Source organism: Rattus norvegicus, chromosome 18 (genome assembly GCF_036323735.1).
Source record: "Rattus norvegicus strain BN/NHsdMcwi chromosome 18, GRCr8, whole genome shotgun sequence".
NCBI classification, from domain to species: Eukaryota; Metazoa; Chordata; class Mammalia; order Rodentia; family Muridae; genus Rattus; species Rattus norvegicus.
In genome coordinates, this window is record NC_086036.1 from 35993757 (window position 1) to 36014820 (window position 21064).

General features: G+C 38.6%; 1 protein-coding gene across 4 annotated transcripts in view; it reads right to left on the minus strand.

Moving 5' to 3' along the window:
- The window catches only part of Jakmip2 (janus kinase and microtubule interacting protein 2), a 215378-nt gene extending 210285 nt beyond the window's left edge, over positions 1-5093 (minus strand). For 2 of the 4 annotated variants that reach the window (XM_063277367.1, XM_039096861.2), the window contains exon 1: positions 4796-5093. In XM_063277367.1, coding sequence (XP_063133437.1) covers positions 4796-4798 — 3 coding nt within the window. In that variant the 5' untranslated portion in view covers positions 4799-5093. The remainder of the gene's footprint in view (positions 1-4795) is intronic. The other 2 variants (NM_001107391.1, XM_039096857.2) reach the window with 2 other exon arrangements.
- Positions 5094-21064: the final 15971 nt, after the last annotated feature.

Genomic DNA, 21064 nt, shown 5'->3' on the forward strand with positions numbered 1-21064 from the left:
TTGACAGATTTCTGTAATACTAAATCCTAGAGTATTGAGCCATGATAATACCAATTTCTTATTTTAAAAATGATAAACTTTATCGTACAAAAAAATTCCTGGAAAAAACCCATCACACACACATATGCAGCCTTGAAGTCTATAAATCTCAAAAAACTTCAAGAAAATAGACCTTCCCACATAAATTTACATTAAATTTTACACTTTCAGTATCAAACCTATTTTATGCACTCATCCACCATCAAAAACAAAATATCCATAAGAAAATTGGGAAACAATCAGTCTCATTTTCTTTCATTACTCCTCCAATTACCTGCACTCAACCCTGCCTTCAGGAGAGCAAATTCAAAGTTAGCCTGGGTTGTTCTAGGCTAACATGGACTAAACAGCAAGATCTATTTCACAAAAAAATATGTATATGTGTGTATATATATATGAATATATGTCTACATATATATAACCCCATCTCACAAATATAGGCATATATATGAGCATGTATGTTTATGTGATTAAATAAAAAGTTATATACTATATATCATATATACATATTAGAAAGTTTTAAAGCAATTTTTGATGTTTGATATTTTTGAAATGTATAAAAGTGTTTGTCTAAGAAAATAACTGAATTATCAAACTTAGAATAACTTGTTTTATAACATTTTTAAGAACAATTAGATACAAAGATGCACAGGCAAAATGGTACAACTGCTTTAAGATCCAGGACCCTTGAGAATCTTTATTTAGTCCTGAGTGCAAAGAAAATTTACTTCCCAATTTCTATGTCATTAGAAACCAAAACAAGACTTTGTCATAAAATAAGTGCATGTTAGCCTAATGAAAATCTGACTTTTTCCTGGCAAATGTCTCTTTGCTTCAGATTTTCCTCTTAAATATATCAAGGTTATCTTTTTAAAAAATCCCTTATACACACTTAATATATTTGTTATAAAAAAAACTATTACAAAAATCAGTGTCATCAAAAGCCAATTAGAGTGCCTGGAATATTCAAATCTAAATTCCAAAAAAATGAACTATATAACACATGTTTAGTATATTCTATATTGTAAGTCAAATCTTCAAGTTAATTTGTGTTTTCAAACACAAAAGACTTGTGCTCATAAGACTTGGGATATCACCCCTCTTTTGATGGTTTACTAAACACAAACATGGACAAACAGCTTCTCCAAATCAGTTTTCGCTTATTAAAACTAATCACAACAACAATTTAAAAAGAGCATTCCTGACCTGATAGAGCGTTGGAATTTAAAATTAAAGTGATTTGGGGAAGTATACTCATATTATGTTTACATAAAGTGTATTGGTAATTAGAATAGTAACTGTAGCATTCCATTGTTAACAGCTTCACATGTGTGTGTCTTATATCCTCCAAGGAAATTTTATGTTGCTAGTATATGCAAATTCTGCTAATCAGATAAGAGCTCTACAAATAGTTGTTAGTAACTTGGTTAATTTGCTCTGTTTGAAAATACATTTTAATTAATGGAATAATAGATGCATATGTAAATGGGTATGTTAACTGACCTCTCTGCCTGAAGCCAAGTGTAAGTTTAGTTTATTTCAATGCCAATTAATATAGAAAGTTCCAATATAAATTTGGTTCATTTTAAGCTCTTACTTAGAGAATTAAAAAGAAGCATTAAACATTTCAGGCTTCAATGAGAAGCACAGGAAGAAGATTTTACTATTTAAACTTTACTATAAACTTTCAGAAGGAGACTCACCGTGTGAAATCAAAATTAGAGAACATCCTTAGGTCATTGGAAGAAACTGGGAAGATCACATCATGAAGCAGTCAGCTCAATATGTATGCAATTATAAGAAGGCTTAATAGAGCCCATGTATCAGGAAGTATTTAATATCCTTACAAAAGTGGTATTTTCAAGACATAGTTTGAGCAAAAGTCAATAAACTTTTCCTCCCTACTTTCTTTAAACACATCTTGAAATGATAAATTGTATATAGTCTTCATATAGTTTCTTTCAGACACCAACTTGGTAGCTCTTGAATCATTCTACAAAATACTACTTTTTTCAAAATCAGCCACACAATGGAGAGTCATTTTAGTGCAAACTATTTGACATTACCCTCTGTGAAGTTGCTGATAAGCAAATCAAGCAAATCCCTGCATCCTGTTAAGACTCCATAAATAAATTTTCCAGATATATCATCAATCACCTTCTTCAAGAGTACCCAGATTTGATCATTAGAAGCACATTACAAAATGGAGTCTATATGCACAAATATCAAAGTATCCAATGCTAACAGTTAATCTGAACCCTTCAAAGGATAGCTGACCCCAGTAAGTTAGCCGTGCTTTAGGAAGACACATAGTCCATCCCAGACAAGAGCATATCCAGATCATAACCTAGTAGCCTTTAATGGTGTGCATGACTACCCACACCACTTACTTGTAAGACTTTCTATGCTTTGTATATTCAACCTTAATTCTTTCTGTGAAGCTGAAGCCCATTGATCACATTCCAGGTTCCACAAAGTAGCAATTGCCAGTGTCCTACTTGAAAGCAGAATCTTATGTGAAGAAAGTGGCACTTATATCTCAATTTCCTCTCCTCCAGATTACATAGTTCTGGTTCATTTGTCATTCTACAGCATCTGGACCTATAATTGGATGGGACTACCAACACTGAGTTTCCTAACCATGACCTATTGTGATGAGCCTCACTTCAATCTGTAACAACTTTGCCCATAAAACCACATCCAAATTCAGCAGACAGCAAGTAAATCAAAGGGCAAGGGTACCTGCTTTCCATTTATGAACAGGTCCAGCTTTGTATTGCATATTTCATTTTTGTAAGTTTACTGTAGAAATATTTGAACTTTTGTTTTAGGAAATATGAAGTTCCATTTAGTAATACACTCTGAAATCTGTATACTACGGTATACATCCATTTTGCAGTGACATACAAGTCCAGTACCTACTTCCTTGACCTAATTTATAGAGTTGTTATAATTAGGCACATGGTGGCAAGAATTTAGACTTGTGAATAGACATAATACATGAGCATATTAAATTAAGTCGCTTAAGCATCTGTAAACCAAATAAATCTCAGAAAACAGAACTAAGATCCAATGAGGTAAATTTTATAAATATGTAATATAAAATGAAAGATTAATATGAAAATAATCTATAATTTTAGACTTAAAATACATCCTCGATAGCAGTGATGGTGGGAAGGTTGGTAGACACAGTTCACGTATTTGATGCTTGTAATATTGCTAATACATTTTTACCTGAAAGGATTTTTCTGGCTTTAGTTCAATGAAATCCATTATCCTAGGTGGTAATGGAACCTTATACATTCCAATCTCAGGCATCTTTAGTCTCTTGAGCTGCCTTAAAGCCTTAGCATAGTAAAAGGTCAAACAGATACCAGTAAGCATTTATAAACTACAAGCCTGTTTCAGCTACAAGCCACATCCTCCTGCCAAGCTTGCTTGCTTGCCTTCCTTTGCTTGCTCTCGCTCATTGCATTGTATGAGCAGACTAATTCAGTCTGGGGTCCTTGAGAACACTTTTTTTTTCTTTTTTTAAAAAACCATCCTGCTTCCTACTTAATCACTTAGAGAAGCTACCCAAGAACAGAACATTCTGAGAGGGCTATAAAATGGTGATGGACACTGAAGGAATGAAGAACAAATATCTATACAATTAAGTAAAATGAATGCCTCTCACCTGCCACTCCAGCTGTACTGGTTGGAGCACACCATACAGATATGGAAGAGATAGACTAGAATTTCAAGAAAACCTATCTGTTTCAACATTTATTTGAGACGATGCAATATGCTAGAAAATACTCCAAGCCACCTCCCTTTCCCATCATTGTAAATTTGGGGCCCTTAACGTAGGCCCACAAACCCAATTAAAAACAGCCAGGCTATGAATTGGCATCTAGTTCTTTAATAGAGAAGCGATAGGCATCTGTCCTAATTGGCTACAATGAACCTAAGGGACAATAACAAGAATAAATTTCACATTAATCCAAATGAAGCCAATGAATAATAATACAAACCAGAAGTCTGTTTCCTAAAACATGCAATTACTTCCAAGAATGCAAAGGCATCAATAACTCATAAAAATGATAGTAAATCAAGCACGCTGGGCATAGAAATAGGTTCCGTAAATGCAACACACCTGCAAAATAGCATGTGCACATATGATGTGTATACATGGAGATATGTATGTTCATAATTAAATATATATCCTGAAAAATCAACTCTGGATCTCGGAAATGGCTTTTCAACAAGAATATGTTAAAGTGTGAAACAGAATGCCTAATTCTGGGACCACGTTAAGACTAGAGCAAATAAGTAAAACCACCTTATAATTAGGCCAACAAGGTTGAGACACCAAATGTGTTATTCAGGGAAGGCCCAACCCTGTTTGCGAGACCTGCAAATGAAACGATTGCTTTCAACTATATCCTCTTCTTGCTTGCTCCTTTCCACCCCTCTGATTTTGTTGCTAAGCTTGAGAGGAAAGGAATCCGGCGGTTCAGTTAGTATTTCTAGCTAGTTTGTGATAAAAATCAAAACATCATTTCTTTTCCCCTCAAAAGACTAGCGGATTCCTTCTCACTTCTCTGCCGACAGACAACCTTCCTCTCTCTCCATCCTCATCGCTGTTTCCACACCCCCATCCCCCCTCCTAGTCTGAGAGACGCGAGTCATTGTTTAAGTCTAGGCCACAGATATATACAAAAGTCATTTAACAGCCAGCTAGATCAAGAAGGTAGCCCCTCTGCCTCCTACTCACCATGTTGAGAGCAGGAGAAGATGCTGAAAAGAGGGAGAGCCGCACACTGAATCCATTTTTCTTGTGACCGGGTCGGATGCAGCCTCTGAACCCAACATCAGCAGCGGCTACCAGGATTTTTTTCCCCCTCCCTCTCCGGTTGGCGATGGTGCGATAGGAACCACCCTTCCCAGCTCCACTAGAGTACCAGCAGTAGAGGCGGCAACAGCAGCAGCATCACTTGAGCCTCCTCCCTCTTGGAGGATGGTGTGAGCTCAGAATCAGCCAGGAACTTGCAGCAGACACCTCCTCAGGCTCCTCCTTCCCTCCCCACCCCCACAGCCCCACCCCTGCTGCGGTAGAAGCAGCCGGCCTGGCAGCTGCTGGTTGTCATGGCAATAGCCAATTGCAAGTGGCAAGCTAAGGGGGAGGGGAGAGGAGCTAAGCAAGCTGCAGGGGTTGGAGTAAAACTAAGTCCCTGTCTCTGAGATGCTCTTGGTCTCTCCTAATCTAAGCTCTAGGTGGCTTTGAGCGGCGCCGAAGGTGAAAAGGCACCAGGAAAGAACAGTTAAAGTTGCATCTAAGTTATAGGTTGAAATATATTTGACATTTATTTGTACTGTTTATAGATTTTAGATAAAATATATTGCACTTGGAAGAAATAAACTAAAAATAATTATGTGTGAGATTGTTTTGACTCCAAAGTTGTACATCCTTGATACCATCTCTTGCTCAGTGCCACATTTAATTTAAAACAAACAAACAAAGCAAAACCTGCTGGACTTTGCAATATACTTGGTGCCTGCTACGTTCCTTTACGTTCTAAGATGATTTGATTCCACCAATTTTGCAAGTTGTCTCCTGAAAAGCACCTGGCGATATTGACCACACCTCTGAGGAAAAAGAAGTTGGAACAAAACAAACCGGAAATGCCTATGAACAACTACGGTTCTTAGCAGCACTAGACAGTGGACAGTTCCAAACCTATCCGGCTTCAGACTCCTGGAACGAGAATTATTCACAAGCAATTCCATGCGTGCTGTTTTCATGGATGCCCTTTTGGAGTTCCAGAGCCAGCTGTCATTCAGGGATGTAGGTAGGAGAAAATCTAGAGAATGTGCAGTGTGGAGTTCTGTTTCTAGTCATAAATTATAGATGGCATTAGAATTTGTCTCGGGCAGTAGTTGTAAAGATTGATTGAGATAATGCACTAAAAGCCCTTGGCATGTAGTAAGCACACAGTAAGTATTTACTATTATTAGCGAGAGTTGTAGAGAGGTACACTGTAGACATCACTTAACCTAAAAGCTTTAAGGGAAGGATATAACAATTCCAGGTAGAAGAGAAAATACTAAATGCATGATAGTTGTCATGGCTGGTGATGGTAGTGGCCGTAGTGGCCAAATGGCGAGTATTCTAAAAAGTTTCATGTTTTCTAAATTTGAAAATTGAAAACATTGTAAATCTTAGAGAATACAGCTAATTTTGAAAATTGACACGCAAATAAAATAAATGACATGATAATTAAAAACTAGAGTTTTCTAATACTTCAATTTGTTCCCTGTGTCCCCCTTCTTGCCTTTCCTCTGGAGAACAAAGTCAATCTTTATCCTTAACTCCTACAGCTACTTACAGATTCAAGTGAATCAACACAGATCTTGTTGATGCTAGCACTTCAGATTCCATTTCTGACATTTCCTAAAGCGATTATTTAAGGCAAATTTAACTTTTCTGAATCAATGTCTCTTCATTTACATAATGGACATACTATAAACTCTCGAGTCATTGTGGGAACCAAGTACATTCATTGATATATGTAAAACATTAGCACAAAGTCCAATGCATAGTACCTGTGCATTAAATATTGTCTATAATTATTGCTATTTATTCACAGGCATTATATATATGAGGATTTTTTTTTTCTGGTTAGAACCTTGGTGCCACAAGCATGTTCTGACAACACTGAATGTTAAAAATGACCATGTGGTCAAGGGAAGGGCACAGCTCATTCTTAGCATTTGATATCTGAGACCCCTCCAAAAAAGAGCCTGTCTTTTGATTTGGGCAGATTGTACCCTTATGTCCCACCAAAGTCTCAGCAGCCACACCTGATCTGCTCACACTTTCAACCTCAACACATGAGTATGTTACCACAGGAGGGAATGGGTGTACACATTTTGTTTCTCTTTGTCCTCTCTGTCTTTGGTTTTCTTCTGTCCCCTCAGTGGTGGTCCCAAAGAAGGAGAGAAAGAGGCTGTGGGCTATAAAGCCAGGACTTCAGGAATGGCAGAACCCTACCATGGACAGAGCACCTCACTACATATGTGAGAGCTGACCTGAGTGACTCTGATGTTCGAACAACTTCCAAATGTAACCACTTTATGACACTCTACCTTCTCCCCAGCTCCTCCTATGACCCATCCTCCTGTTTGCTATGTCTATACAACATTATCACTACTTGTTAGTATTTGCTTTAAACACTTAGAAAATTATTTATTATTTGCTTCACCTTATATCTGTTAGGGTTTTTTTAATAAAATTTGTTTCTGACTTCAACAGGACATGATTAAATTTTATAAAGTTAAAGAGAATGGCCCCAGAGCCAGCAAACTCAGCAAAAAATCAGACTGCAGAATTACTAGTTCTATCCAACCTAGCTGTGAAGAAATACCAACAACAAATACCAAACAGCAATAGACAAAAGGAAATGAAGTAATGACACTGTAGAACTACACATAACACTTTTAATCAAAAAAAGAAAAATTTAAATTCCACTCCTTATGTTATTCATACCTTTATTTTAACGTGCTATAACATATAATATCAATGTGTTACAATAATAATAGCATAGTGTGTTATAATAAATTACAAATTATAATATAGTTTAATTTACTGACTATAGTATATTCTGTAACAGCACATATCAGGTACCATGTACTTTTAATTATGTGCAATGTAGTTTACTTTTGCCTTTAAATGTTTCCATTTCTTAAAGTAAAATTTTTTGACCACGTTATTCATGACTACTGTATTTACATATTTCTGCCTCTCTCTTTTTCCCACTGCAGCTCTTCCTTTGTTCTCACTCTCTTTCAAATTTATAAACACTTTTTCTTTAATTAGTATTGTTACATACATATATGTAATATATGTATACATATATGTTTTGTACATATACACATATAAAATATGTGCATGTGTGCAGTCTGATGAACTCATTAGTGTTGCTTGGATGCATATGCATTTAGTGCTGACCCCTTAGACTGGATAACCTGTCATGGAACCAGAAGACTGAATCTTCCTCTCTTGTAGTCATCAATTGCCCACAGCTCTTTATCTAGGGGAGGAGCCTCATGAGATTAACACACCTGCATTAGCATTTCAGCTGATGCTGTTACTATTCAGGTCTTCTGAGATGACCAGATCACTGGGAATTCATAGGTAAAGCTTCCCTGAACTATATAGAAGACAACATCTTGTAGCAGACATCCTGGTGTTCTGGCTTCTACAACTATAGACCAATAAGTTGGCATTGGTCACTGTGCAATAAATTTGACTAATGGGGCTGACCTAGGCTCCTCTGCACATATGTCACAGTTTTGTAATGTGTTCTTCTCATGGGACTCCTAACAGTAGGAACAGAGGCTGTCCCTGACTCTGTTGCCTGCCTTTGGGACCATTTCTCCATACTGGATTGGCTCATTTAGCCTTACTAAGATATACTATGGCTAATGAATATCCATGGGAGGCCTGTCTCCTGGAGAGAAATGGAGGATCAGTGGATGAGGTGTGGTACTAGAAGGTAAAGAGGGAGAGAAAACTGACAGAGAGAGAGAGAGAGAGAGAGAGAGAGAGAGAGAGAGAGAGAGAATTGAAACATAAAAAAAGAACCTTTACTGAGGTGTGAGGACTACACTTCTCTGGGACATTGAGTGTTGAAGCTTCATGAACAGAGCCAGACTTGGGAGGGTGAGGACAGTGCTGGAATGTGAAGTCTGGGGAGCTGATTAGGCAAAGCTATTGATGAGCTCCATATCAGAGCCAGGCCTGAGAATGTAGTATTGGTGCAAGTAGGCTTGACTCTAGGAGAACTCCCCAGAGAAGACCTGAAACTTCCTTTTCTTCATTAAATGCCTGAGGTATTTCTTTATTGTAATGTGAAGCTGAAGGACACACTTTGCATTCTCCCTTTTCTCAAGAAGTCTATTTCCCTTGCCTGTCTGTTTAACCTCTAAGAGCTTCAACAACTTCAGGTGTCTTTGACACAAAGGTTAACATTTCCATGGACATCAAGTCAGGCATGGTGGCCTTTGCTTATAATCCTAGCACATGAGAGGGAAAGACAAGAGGATCATTGAAAATTTAATGCCACCCTGATGTATGGAGTGAGACTGTTTCAAAACAGCACCAATTGATGAGATGGTGCTTGCCATTGTCTTATGGCTTCTATCACTGTGGAGAGACACTATGACCACAGCAACTCTTATAAAGGAAGGCATTTATTTGAGACTCAGTTGAAGTTCAGAGGTTTAGTCCATCTTGGTCAGGGCCAAAAGCATGTTGGCATATGGGAAAATATGGTGCTAAAGTGGCTGAGAGCTCTACATCCAGATCTGAAGGCAGCAAGGGAGAGAGAGGGACCCTGATGGAGGCTGCCTTGAGTATCTGAAATCTCAAAGCCCACTCCCTGTGACACACTTCGTCCAACAAGGTCACACCTATTCCAACAAAGCCATACCTTTATTAGTACTGCTCCCAATGAGCCTATGGGAGCAATTTTCATTCAATTCACCACAGCCGTCAAGTCTCATGAAGTGAGTTTGATCTCTAGGACCATGGTGAAAGGAGAGAACCAACTCCTACATATGCAAGTTGTACTCTGGTCTCCTTATGTGAATCATAAGGACACACACACACACACACACACACACACACACACACACAGAGTCCCCTTCATACACACACCCCACAACACAACCATACCTCAGAATACACAGAATAAACAAACAAGTATATAAATAACAGTGTAGCTAGAGACAGTTCAGTGGGCTGAACAACCATGAGAACTGAGTTCAGATTTCAGTATCTATATAAAAGCTGATTGTGGAAGAACTCACATGTTAGCCCAGAACTGAGGACAGAGATAGCCAGATCATGGGAATATACTGGCTGCCAGTTTAGCTGTAATTGCAGCTCCCAGGCTCAATAAGAGATCCCTACCTTCACAGAGAGGTACACACATGTGTACAAACTAGAGGGAGACACATATATATATATATACAAACTCTGACATCAGTTTAAGCCATCATCTGTGACATCTTAAGGAATATATTCATGAAAGTGAGTGGTACATTTTCTTTCTTGATTATTCACTCCCATTTTACTGTTAGCACTGAGATCAGGAATGATCCTCATTGGCTTACTGATGCACTGATTTAACAGCTGAAACTGCCAGATGCTACTGTGTATTGGCACTAATTCCCAGAGATCTACCCACAAATCATAATATGAATATTCCATGAAGCTTAAAGTCTAATGATAATTATATAAGTAAGTTAAAAATGATGTTTAGAGAAGGGACCTCCACTAACTGATAAGAAAAGGATATAATCTCCATTGGGAGAGTAGGGAATATATTATTGGAGGGATTGTGGGTTGGGTGGAGCAGAGTATGTGTGTGTGTGTGTGTGTGTGTGTGTGTGTGTGTGTGTAGATCCTGCAGGATAGAACATCATTTGCTTCACAATCTTAATTTAGTCTTTAGTCATGCTTGTTTGCAACATATGCTTGGTACACACATTGCACCATTTGAATTTTGTTTAAAGATATTGTTTCCTGATACTCTCAACACACATAAAATTTCTTTTCTCTGTTTTTTTCTGTCAATTTATTTGGGAGATAAAGATTTGTCAATATCTAAGGAGCTGTGAAGTTGTTAGGATAAAAAAGAAGAAAAGCAATCCAAAGATTAGTTTTCTTACATGATTAGTTTTCCTACAGTAGAAAAAGAGACCTGAGGTCCTGACAGTAATAGCTGTTACATTATAGATTTAAAGTGCATTTCACAATAAAATTTTTGCTCTGGTGTGGAAACAAGAAGCAGGTCTTATTTTCATATTTTGGGCAACTAAAAAAGAGTCAATTATATATGAAATGAGTTTCTAGCACCAGCAAATCAAGGACTCTTAGTTGGGGTTTCTATGGCTATGTTAAAAAAACTATGGCCAAAAGCAACTTGTACATCATCTTATACCTTGCAGTCTATCATTTAGGGAAGTCAGTGTGGGAATTCAAGGCAAGAACTGATACATTCACTACGGAGTAATGCATGCTTATAGGACTGTTAACCATGGCCTGGTCATTCTTCATTCTTATACAGTCCAAAATCATGGGCCTAAGGGTGGCATGATGCCTAATAGAATGATGCCACCTACATCAATAATTAATCAAGAAAACCCCACAGGCTACCCACAGGCCAGCTTTGTCCCCACAGTTTTAACTGAGGTTGAGGACCTTCTCAACCGAGGTTCTGTTTTTCCAAATGGCTCTAGTCTGTGCCAAGTTGAAATAAAGCCAGCACAGATGTAAAGGGCATAGGAACCATTATGTCTCAATAGCCTTTTCTAACATTTGCAACCATAAAGTCAACAATTATCTATAGGAGGTATAAAACTTTCCATAGAATTTTTATTGCCTAAAAATTTACATGGTCATTTTTCAATACATGGAATAAAAACAGGACCCTCAATATGTAATGACAAACACCCCATAGGGGGCAAAGTAAGTATACTTCCTGCCCTTGTGGAGTTTGGAGTCTAGGGGTGGGAATAAGAGGAAAATGGCATATAACATGGCAGAAACTTTTTCTATGTTCCATGATGCAATGAATGAAAGAGGTTGAATAAGGACTGAGAACAGAGAAAGTGGTAATGACACTGTGGCATATATGGATGACCTGAAAAATGAAATCTGGCTCATATTTGTCATATAACAATTGACAAAAAGAGATTTGGATTGAAAGATGAACTCTGAACTACGAAAATAAACCAAGATATGAGATAAATAATTGAAAGTTCAGTGTATGTAAGAAATAGTGATTAAAAAATAAAAATACAGTCCCGCGGGGGAGGGCCCCGGAGCGGCAGGACTCCTGCGCCTGAGACACCGTCGGAACCTGAAGGAACAGACCGGATAAACAGTTCTCTGCACCCAAACCCCGTGGGAGGGAGAGCTAAACCTTCAGAGAGGCAGACACGCCTGGGAAACCAGAGGAGACTGCACTCTGCACACAATACTGATTCCAGAGGAAAACACCAAACGCCATCTGGAACCCTGGTGCACTGAAGCTCCCAGAAAGGGCGACGCAGATCTTCCTGGTTGCTGCCGCCACAGAGAGCTCGTGGGCAGCACCCTGCGAGCAAACTTGAGCCTCGGGACCACAGGTAAGACCAACTTTTCTGCTGCAAGTGACCTGCATGGTGAACTCAAGACACAGGCCCACAGGAACAGCTGAAGACCTGTAGATAGGAAAAAATACACGCCCGAAAGCAGAACACTCTGTCCCCATAACAGGCTGAAAGAAAACAGGAGAACAGGTCTACAGCACTCCTGACACACAGGCTTATAGGACAGTCTAGCCACTGTCAGAAATAGCAGAACAAAGTAACACTAGAGATAATCTGATGGCAAGAGGCAAGCGCATGAACCCAAGCAACAGAAACCAAGACTACATGGCACCATCAGAGCGCAATTCTCCCATCAAAACAAACATGGAATATCCAAACACACCAGAAAAGCAAGATCTAGTTTCAAAATCATATTTGATCATGATGCTGGAGGACTTTAAGAAAGACGTAAAGAACTCCCTTAGAGAAACACAGGAAAACATTAATAAAAAGTAGAAGCCTACAGAGAGGAATCGCAAAAATCCCTGAGAGAATTCCAGGAAAACACAATAAAACAGTTGAAGGAATTAAAAATGGAAATAGAAGCAATCAAGAAAGAACACATGGAAACAACCCTGGATATAGAAAACCAAAAGAAGAGACAAGGAGCTATAGATACAAGCTTAATGAACAGAATACAAGAGATGGAAGAGAGAATCTCAGGAGCAGAAGATTCCATAGAAATCATTGACTCAACTGTCAAAGATAATGTAAAGCAGAAAAAGCTACTGGTCCAAAACATACAGGAAATCCAGGACTCAATGAGAAGATCAAACCTAAGGATAATAGGTATAGAAGAGAGTGAAGACTCCCAGCTCAAAGGACCAGTAAATATCTTCAACAAAATCATAGAAGAAAACTTCCCTAACCTAAAAAAAGAGATACCCATAGGCATACAAGAAGCCTACAGAACTCCAAATAGATTGGACCAGAAAAGAAACACCTACCGTCACATAATAGTCAAAACACCAAACGCACAAAATAAAGAAAGAATATTAAAAGCAGTAAGGGAAAAAGGTCAAGTAACATATAAAGGCAGACCTATCAGAATCACACCAGACTTTTCGCCAGTAACTATGAAGGCCAGAAGATCCTGGACTGATGTCATACAGACCCTAAGAGAACACAAATGCCAGCCCAGGTTATTATATCCTGCAAAACTCTCAATTAACATAGATAGAGAAACCAAGATATTCCATGACAAAACCAAATTTACACAATATCTTTCTACAAATCCAGCGCTACAAAGGATAATAAATGGTAAAGCCCAACATAAGGAGGAAAGCTATACCCTAGAAGAAGCAAGAAACTAATTGTCTTGGCAACAAAACAAAGAGAAGAAAAGCACACAAACATAACCTCATATCCAAATATGAATATAACAGGAAGCAATAATCACTATTCCTTAGTATCTCTCAACATCAATGGACTCAACTCCCCAATAAAAAGACATACATTAACAAACTGCATACGCAACGAGGACCCTGCATTCTGCTGCCTACAGGAAACACACCTCAGAGACAAAGACAGACACTACGTCAGAGTGAAAGGCTGGAAAACAACTTTCCAAGCAAAAGGTCTGAAGAAGCAAGCTGGAGTAGCCATTCTAATATCAAATAAAATCAATTTCCAACTAAAAGTCATCAAAAAAGATAAGAAAGGACACTTCATATTCATCAAAGGAAAAATCCACCAAGATGAACACTCAATCCTAAATATCTATGCCCCAAATACAAGGGCACCTACATACGTAAAAGAAACCTTACTAAAGCTCAAAACACACATTGCACCTCACACAATAATAGTAGGAGATTTCAACACCCCACTCTCATCAATGGACAGATCATGGAAACAGAAATTAAACAGAGACGTTGACAGGCTAAGAGAAGTCATGAGCCAAATGGACTTAACGAATATTTATAGAACATTCTATCCTAAAGCAAAAGGATATACCTTCTTCTCAGCTCCTCATGGTACTTTCTCCAAAATTGACCATATAATTGGTCAAAAACGGGCCTCAACAGGTACAGAAAGATAGAAATAATCCCATGCGTGCTATCGGACCACCACGGCCTAAAAGTGGTCTTCAATAAAAATAAGGGAAGAATGCCCACATATACGTGGAAATTGAACAATGCTCTACTCAATGATAACCTGGTCAAGGAAGAAATAAAGAAAGAAATTAAAAACCTTTTAGAATTTAATGAAAGTGAAGGTACAACATACCCAAACTTATGGGACACAATGAAAGGATGCTAAGAGGAAAACTCATAGCGCTGAGTGCCTGCAGAAAGAAACAGGAAAGAGCATATGTCAGCAGCTTGACAGCCCACCTAAAAGCTCTAGAACAAAAAGAAGCAAATACACCCAGGAGGAGTAGAAGGCAGGAAATAATCAAACTCAGAGCTGAAATCAACCAAGTAGAAACAAAAAGGACCATAGAAAGAATCAAAAGAACCAAAAGTTGGTTCTTTGAGAAAATCAACAAGATAGATAAACCCTTAGCCAGATTAACGAGAGGACCCAGAGAGTGTGTCCAAATTAACAAAATCATAAATGAAAAGGGAGACATAACTACAGATTCAGAGGAAATTCAAAAAAATCATCAGATCTTACTATAAAAGCCTATATTCAACAAAACTTGAAAATCTGCAGGAAATGGACAATTTCCTAGACAGATACCAGGTATCGAAGTTAAATCAGGAACACATAAACCAGTTATACAATGCCATAACTCCTAAGGAAATAGAAGCAGTCATTAAAGGTCTCCCAACCAAAAAGAGCCCAGGTCCAGACTGGTTTAGTGCAGAATTCTATCAGACCTTCATAGAAGACCTCATACCAATATTATCCAAACTATTCCACAAAATTGAAACAGATAGAGCACTACAGAATTCCTTCTATGAAGCCATAATTACTCTTATACCTAAACCACACAAAGACCCAACAAAGAAAGAGAACTTCAGACCAATTTCACTTATGAATATCGACGCAAAAATACTCAACAAAATTCTGGCAAACCGAATCCAAGAGCACATCAAAACAATCCACCATGATCAAGTAGGCTTCAACCCAGGCATGCAGGGATGGTTTAATATACGGAAAACCATCAACGTGATCCATTATATAAACAAACTGAAAGAACAAAACCACGTGATCATTTCATTAGATGCTGAGAAAGCATTTGACAAAATTCAACACCCCTTTATGATAAAAGTCCTGGAAAGAATAGGAATTCAAGGCCCATACCTAAACATAGTAAAAGCCATATACAGTAAACCAGTTGCTAACATTAAACTAAATGGAGAGAAACTTGAAGCAATCCCACTAAAATCAGGGACTAGACAAGGCTGCCCACTCTCTCCCTACTTATTCAATATAGTTCTTGAAGTTCTAGCCAGAGCAATCAGACAACAAAAGGAGGTCAAGGGGATACAGATCGGAAAAGAAGAAGTCAAAATATCACTATTTGCAGATGATATGATAGTATATTTAAGTGATCCCAAAAGTTCCACCAGAGAACTACTAAAGCTGATAAAAAACTTCAGCAAAGTGGCTGGGTATAAAATTAACTCAAATAAATCAGTAGCCTTCCTCTACACAAAAGAGAAACAAGCCGAGAAAGAAATTAGGGAAACGACACCCTTCATAATAGACCCAAATAATATAAAGTACCTCGGTGTGACTTTAACCAAGCAAGTGAAATATCTGTATGATAAGAACTTCAAGATCCTGAAGAAAGAAATTGAAGAAGACCTCAGAAGATGGAAAGATCTCCCATGCTCATGGATTGGCAGGATTAATATAGTAAAAATGGCCATTTTACCAAAAGCGATCTACAGATTCAACGCAATGCCCATCAAAATACCAATCCAATTCTTCAGAGTGTTAGACAGAACAATTTGCAAATTCATCTGGAATAACAAAAAACCCAGGATAGCTAAAACTATCCTCAACAATAAAAGGACTTCAGGGGGAATCACTATCCCTGAACTCAAGCAGTATTACAGAGCAATAGTGATAAAAATTGCATGTTATTGGTACAGAGACAGACAGATAGACCAGGGAAATAGAATTGAAGACCCAGAAATGAACCAACACACCTATGGTCACTTGATTTTTGACAAAGGAGCCCAAACCATCCAACGGAAAAAAGATAGCATTTTCAGCAAATGGTGCTGATTTAACTGGAGGTCAGCATGTAGAAGAATGCAGATCAATCCATTCTTATCACCCTGTACAAAGCTTAAGTCCAAGTGGATCAAGGACCTCTACATCAAACCAGACACACTCAAACTAATAGAAGAAAAACTAGGGAAGCATCTGGAACACATGAGCACTGGAAAAAATTTCCTGAACAAAACACCAATGGCTTATGCTCTAAGATCAAGAATCGACAAATGGGATCTCATAAAACTGCAAAGCTTCAGTAAGGCAAAGGACACTGTGGTTAGGACAAAACGGCAGCCAACAGATTGGGAAAAGATCTTTACAAATCCTACAACAGATAGAGGCCTTATATCCAAAATATACAAAGAACTCAAGAAGTTAGACCGCAGGGAGACAAATAACCCTATTAAAAAATGGGGTTCAGAGCTAAACAAACAATTCACAGCTGAGGAATGCCGTTTAGTTGAGAAACACCTAAAGAAATGTTCAACATCTTTAGTCATAAGGGAAATGCAAATCAAAACAACCCTGAGATTTCACCTCACACCAGTGAGAATGGCTAAGATCAAAAACTCAGGTGACAGCAAATGCTGGCAAGGATGTGGAGAAAGAGGAACACTCCTCCATTGCTGGTGGGATTGCAGGCTGGTAAAACCATTCTGGAAATCAGTCTGGATGTTCCTCAGAAAATTGGACATTGAACTGCCTGAGGATCCAGCTATACCTCTCTCGGGCATATACCCAAAAGATGCCCCAACATATGTAAAAGACACATGCTCCACTATGTTCATAGCAGCCTTATTTATAATAGCCAGAAGCTGGAAAGAACCCAGATGCCCTTCAACAGAGGAATGGATAAAGAAAATGTGGTACATCTACACTGAATATTACTCAGGTATCAAAAACAATGACTTTATGAAATTCATAGGCAAATGGTTGGAACTGGCAAATATCATCCTGAGTGAGGTAACCCAATCACAGAAAGACATACATGGTATGCACTCATTGATAAGTGGGTATTAGCCCAAATGCTTGAATTACCCGAGACGCCTAGAACAAATGAAACTCAAGATGGATGATCAAAATGTGAATGCTTCACTCCTTCTTTAAAAGGGGAACAAGAATACCCTTGGCAGGGAATAGAGAGGCAAAGATTAAAACAGAGACTAAAGGAACACCCATTCAGAGCCTGCCCCACATGTGGCCCATACATATACAGCCACCCAATTAGACAAGATGGATGAAGCAAAGAAGTGCAGACCGATAGGAGCCAGTTGTAAATCGCTCCTGGGAGACACAGCCAGAATACTGCAAATACAGAGGCGAATGCCAGCAGCAAACCACTGAACTGAGAATAGGACCCTCGTTGAAGGAATCAGAGAAAGAACTGGAAGAGCTTGAAGGGGCTTGAGACCCCATAGGTACAACAATGCCAAGCAACCAGAGCTTCCAGGGACTAAGCCACTACCTAAAGACTATACATGGACTGACCCTGGACTCTGACCTCATAGGTAGCAATGAATATCCTAGTAAGAGCACCAGTGGAAGGGGAAGCCCTGGGTCCTGCTAAGACTGAACCCTCAATGAACTAGACTGCTGGGGGGGAGGGCGGCAATGGGGGAGGGTGGGAAGGGGGATGTTTGCCGGGAAACCGGGAAAGGGAATAACACTCTAAATGTATATAAGAAATACTCAAGTTAATAATAAAAAAAATGCACAATGCTTGACTAAGAAAAAAAATAAAAATACAAAGAAAGAAAATACAACAACAACAAAACTAGTAATGAGAGGTGGATGGGAAGGTGGACAGGGATAAATATTCAGCACCATGTAGTCCTGCATGCAGTTTTGATATGGCTGAAGGCCTCATAGAAAATTAATTAGTGCTGAGTCACATGGCTGCATCTTCATGGTAATGGTCAGTGGGGTATATGTGCAGATAAAGAAAACTGAATCGTTTCCCAAATATGTTATACCTGGAACTGTGAGAAACTACTCATGGATTAATTCTCCAGGTTGAGGATAAGGAGGTGGCTGGCCAGGGACTTCCTTTAGGATACAGTGGAAAGCTTTAGTTTCTCTGCCTTACATAGTAAGAAAAGTCTCAGAGTGATGACTTTTAGCAATGTGTGGAAGTTGGAGGGTTTCAAACACTTGACTTACAAGGTTCCTCTGCTCACTTCTCCAGGCCTTTTGCTTTTCAGAATTTAGCAGTAAGGAACACAAGAACTGGCTTATGCTACTACACTGAGAACCATGTGGCTGAGAAGAATACCTGTAACACCAGATGTTTTATTGTGAAAATTCCAACGTCCATGAAAAATTGGTTGAAAAGAAGAGAGTGCCATCTCCCAAACCCCATGGGAGAGAGAGCTCACCTCCCAGACAGGTGGGCACTCCTGAGACTGCAGAGTGGGAGAGACCAACAATACTGCCCAAACTTGCCCACATCCCTGACCCAAGAGAAAACTGTATAGGGCCTCTGGGAACAGGAAGATAGTGGCACTCAAGTGGCAGGTCCCTTGCAGGTCCAGACACTGCTCGAATCTGAAGAGACCCGGTCAACAGCTCCCTACACAAATACCATTGGAGGGAGAGATAAATATTCAGAGAGGCAGACATGCCTGGGAAGCCAGAAGAGACTACAACCTGATGGCGAGTGGCAAGCACAGGAACCCAAGGAACAGAAACCAAGACTACATGGCATCATCAGAGCCCAATTCTCCCACCAAAACAAACATGGAATATCCAAACACATCAGAAAAGCAAGATCTTGATTTTAAATCACATTTGATCATGATGATGGAGGTCAAGAGAAACATAAAGAACTCCCTTAGAGAAACACAGGAAAACATAAATAAACAAGTAGAAGCCTATAGAGAGGAATCAGAAAAATCCCGGAAAGAATTCCAGGAAAACACAATTAAACAGGGGAAGGAATTAAAAATGGAAATAGAAGCAATCAAGAAAGCACAAAGGGAGACAACCCTGGATATAGAAAACCAAAGGAAGAGACAAGGAGCCATAGATACACGCATCACCAACAGAATACAAGAGATTGAAGAGAGAATCTCAGGAGCAGAAGATTCCATAGAAATCATCGACTCAACTGTCAAAGATAATGTAAAGCAGATGAGGACCCTCCATTCTGCTACCTACAGGAAACACAGCTCATAAGCAAACACAGACACTACCTCAGAGCAAAAGGCTGGAAAACAACTTTATAAGCAAATGGACTGAAGAAGTAAGCTGGAGTCGCCATTCTAATATCAAATAAAATCAATTTTCAACTAAAAGTCATCAGAAAAGATAAGGAAGGACACTTCATATACATCAAAGGAAATATCCACCAAGATGAACTCTCAATTCTAAATATTTATGCTCCAAATGCAAGGGCACCTACATACATAAAAGAATCCTTACTAAAGCTCAAAGCACACATTGCACCTCACACAATAATAGTAGGAGATTTCAACACCCGACTCTCATCAATGGACAGATAATGGAAACTGAAATTAGACAGGGACAAAGACAGATTGAGAGAAGTCATGAAGCAAATGGACTTAACAGATATTTATAGAACATTCTATCTTAAAACAAAAGGATATACCTTCTTCTCACCACCTCATGGTACTTTCTCCAAAATTGCCCATAGAATTGGTCATAAAACAGGCCTCAATAGATACATAAGATAGAAATAATACCATGCGTCCTATCAGACCACCATGGGTTAAAGCTGGTGTTCAATAATAATAAGGGAAGAACACCCACATGTACATGGAAGTTGAACAATGCTCTACTCAATGATCACCTGGTCAAGGAGGAAATAAAGAAAGAAATTAAAGACATCTAGGAATTTGAAGGAAAATGAAGGTAAACATACCCAAACTTATGGGAAATAATGAAAGCTGTGCTAATAGGAAAACTCATAGCTTTGAGAGCCTGCAGAAAGAAACCAGAGAAAACATATATCAACAGCTTGACAGCACACCTAAAAGCTTTGGAACAAAAAGAAGCAAATACACCCAGGAGGAGTAGAAGGCAAGAAATAATCAAATTCAGAGCTGAAATCAACCAAGTAGAAACAAAAAGGACTATGCAAAGAATCAACAGAACCAAAAGCTGGTTCTTTGAGAAAATCAGCAAGATAGATAAACCCTTAGCCAGACTAACGAGAGGACACAGAGAGTGTGTCCAAATTAATTCATCAGAAATGAAAAGGGAGACATAACTACAGAATCAGAGGAATTTAAAAAAAAAAAAACATCAGGTCCTACTACAAAAGCCTATAGTCAACAAAACTTCAAAATCTACAGGAAATGCACAATTTCCTAGACAGATACCAGGTACCAAAGTTAAATCAATAAAAGATAAACCATTTAAACAATCTCATACCTCCTAAAGAAATAGAAGCAGTAATTAAAGGTCTCCCAACCAAAGAGAGCCAAGGTCCAGATAGGTTCAGTGCAGAATTCTATCAGACCTTCATAGAAGACCTCATACCAATACTATCCAAATTATTCCACAAAATTGAAACAGATGTATCACTACCAAATTCCTTCTATGAAGCCACAATTACTCTTATACCGAAACCACACAAAGACCCAACAAAGAAAGAGAACTTCAGACCAATTTTCCTTATGAATATTGATGCAAAAATACTTAATCAAATTCT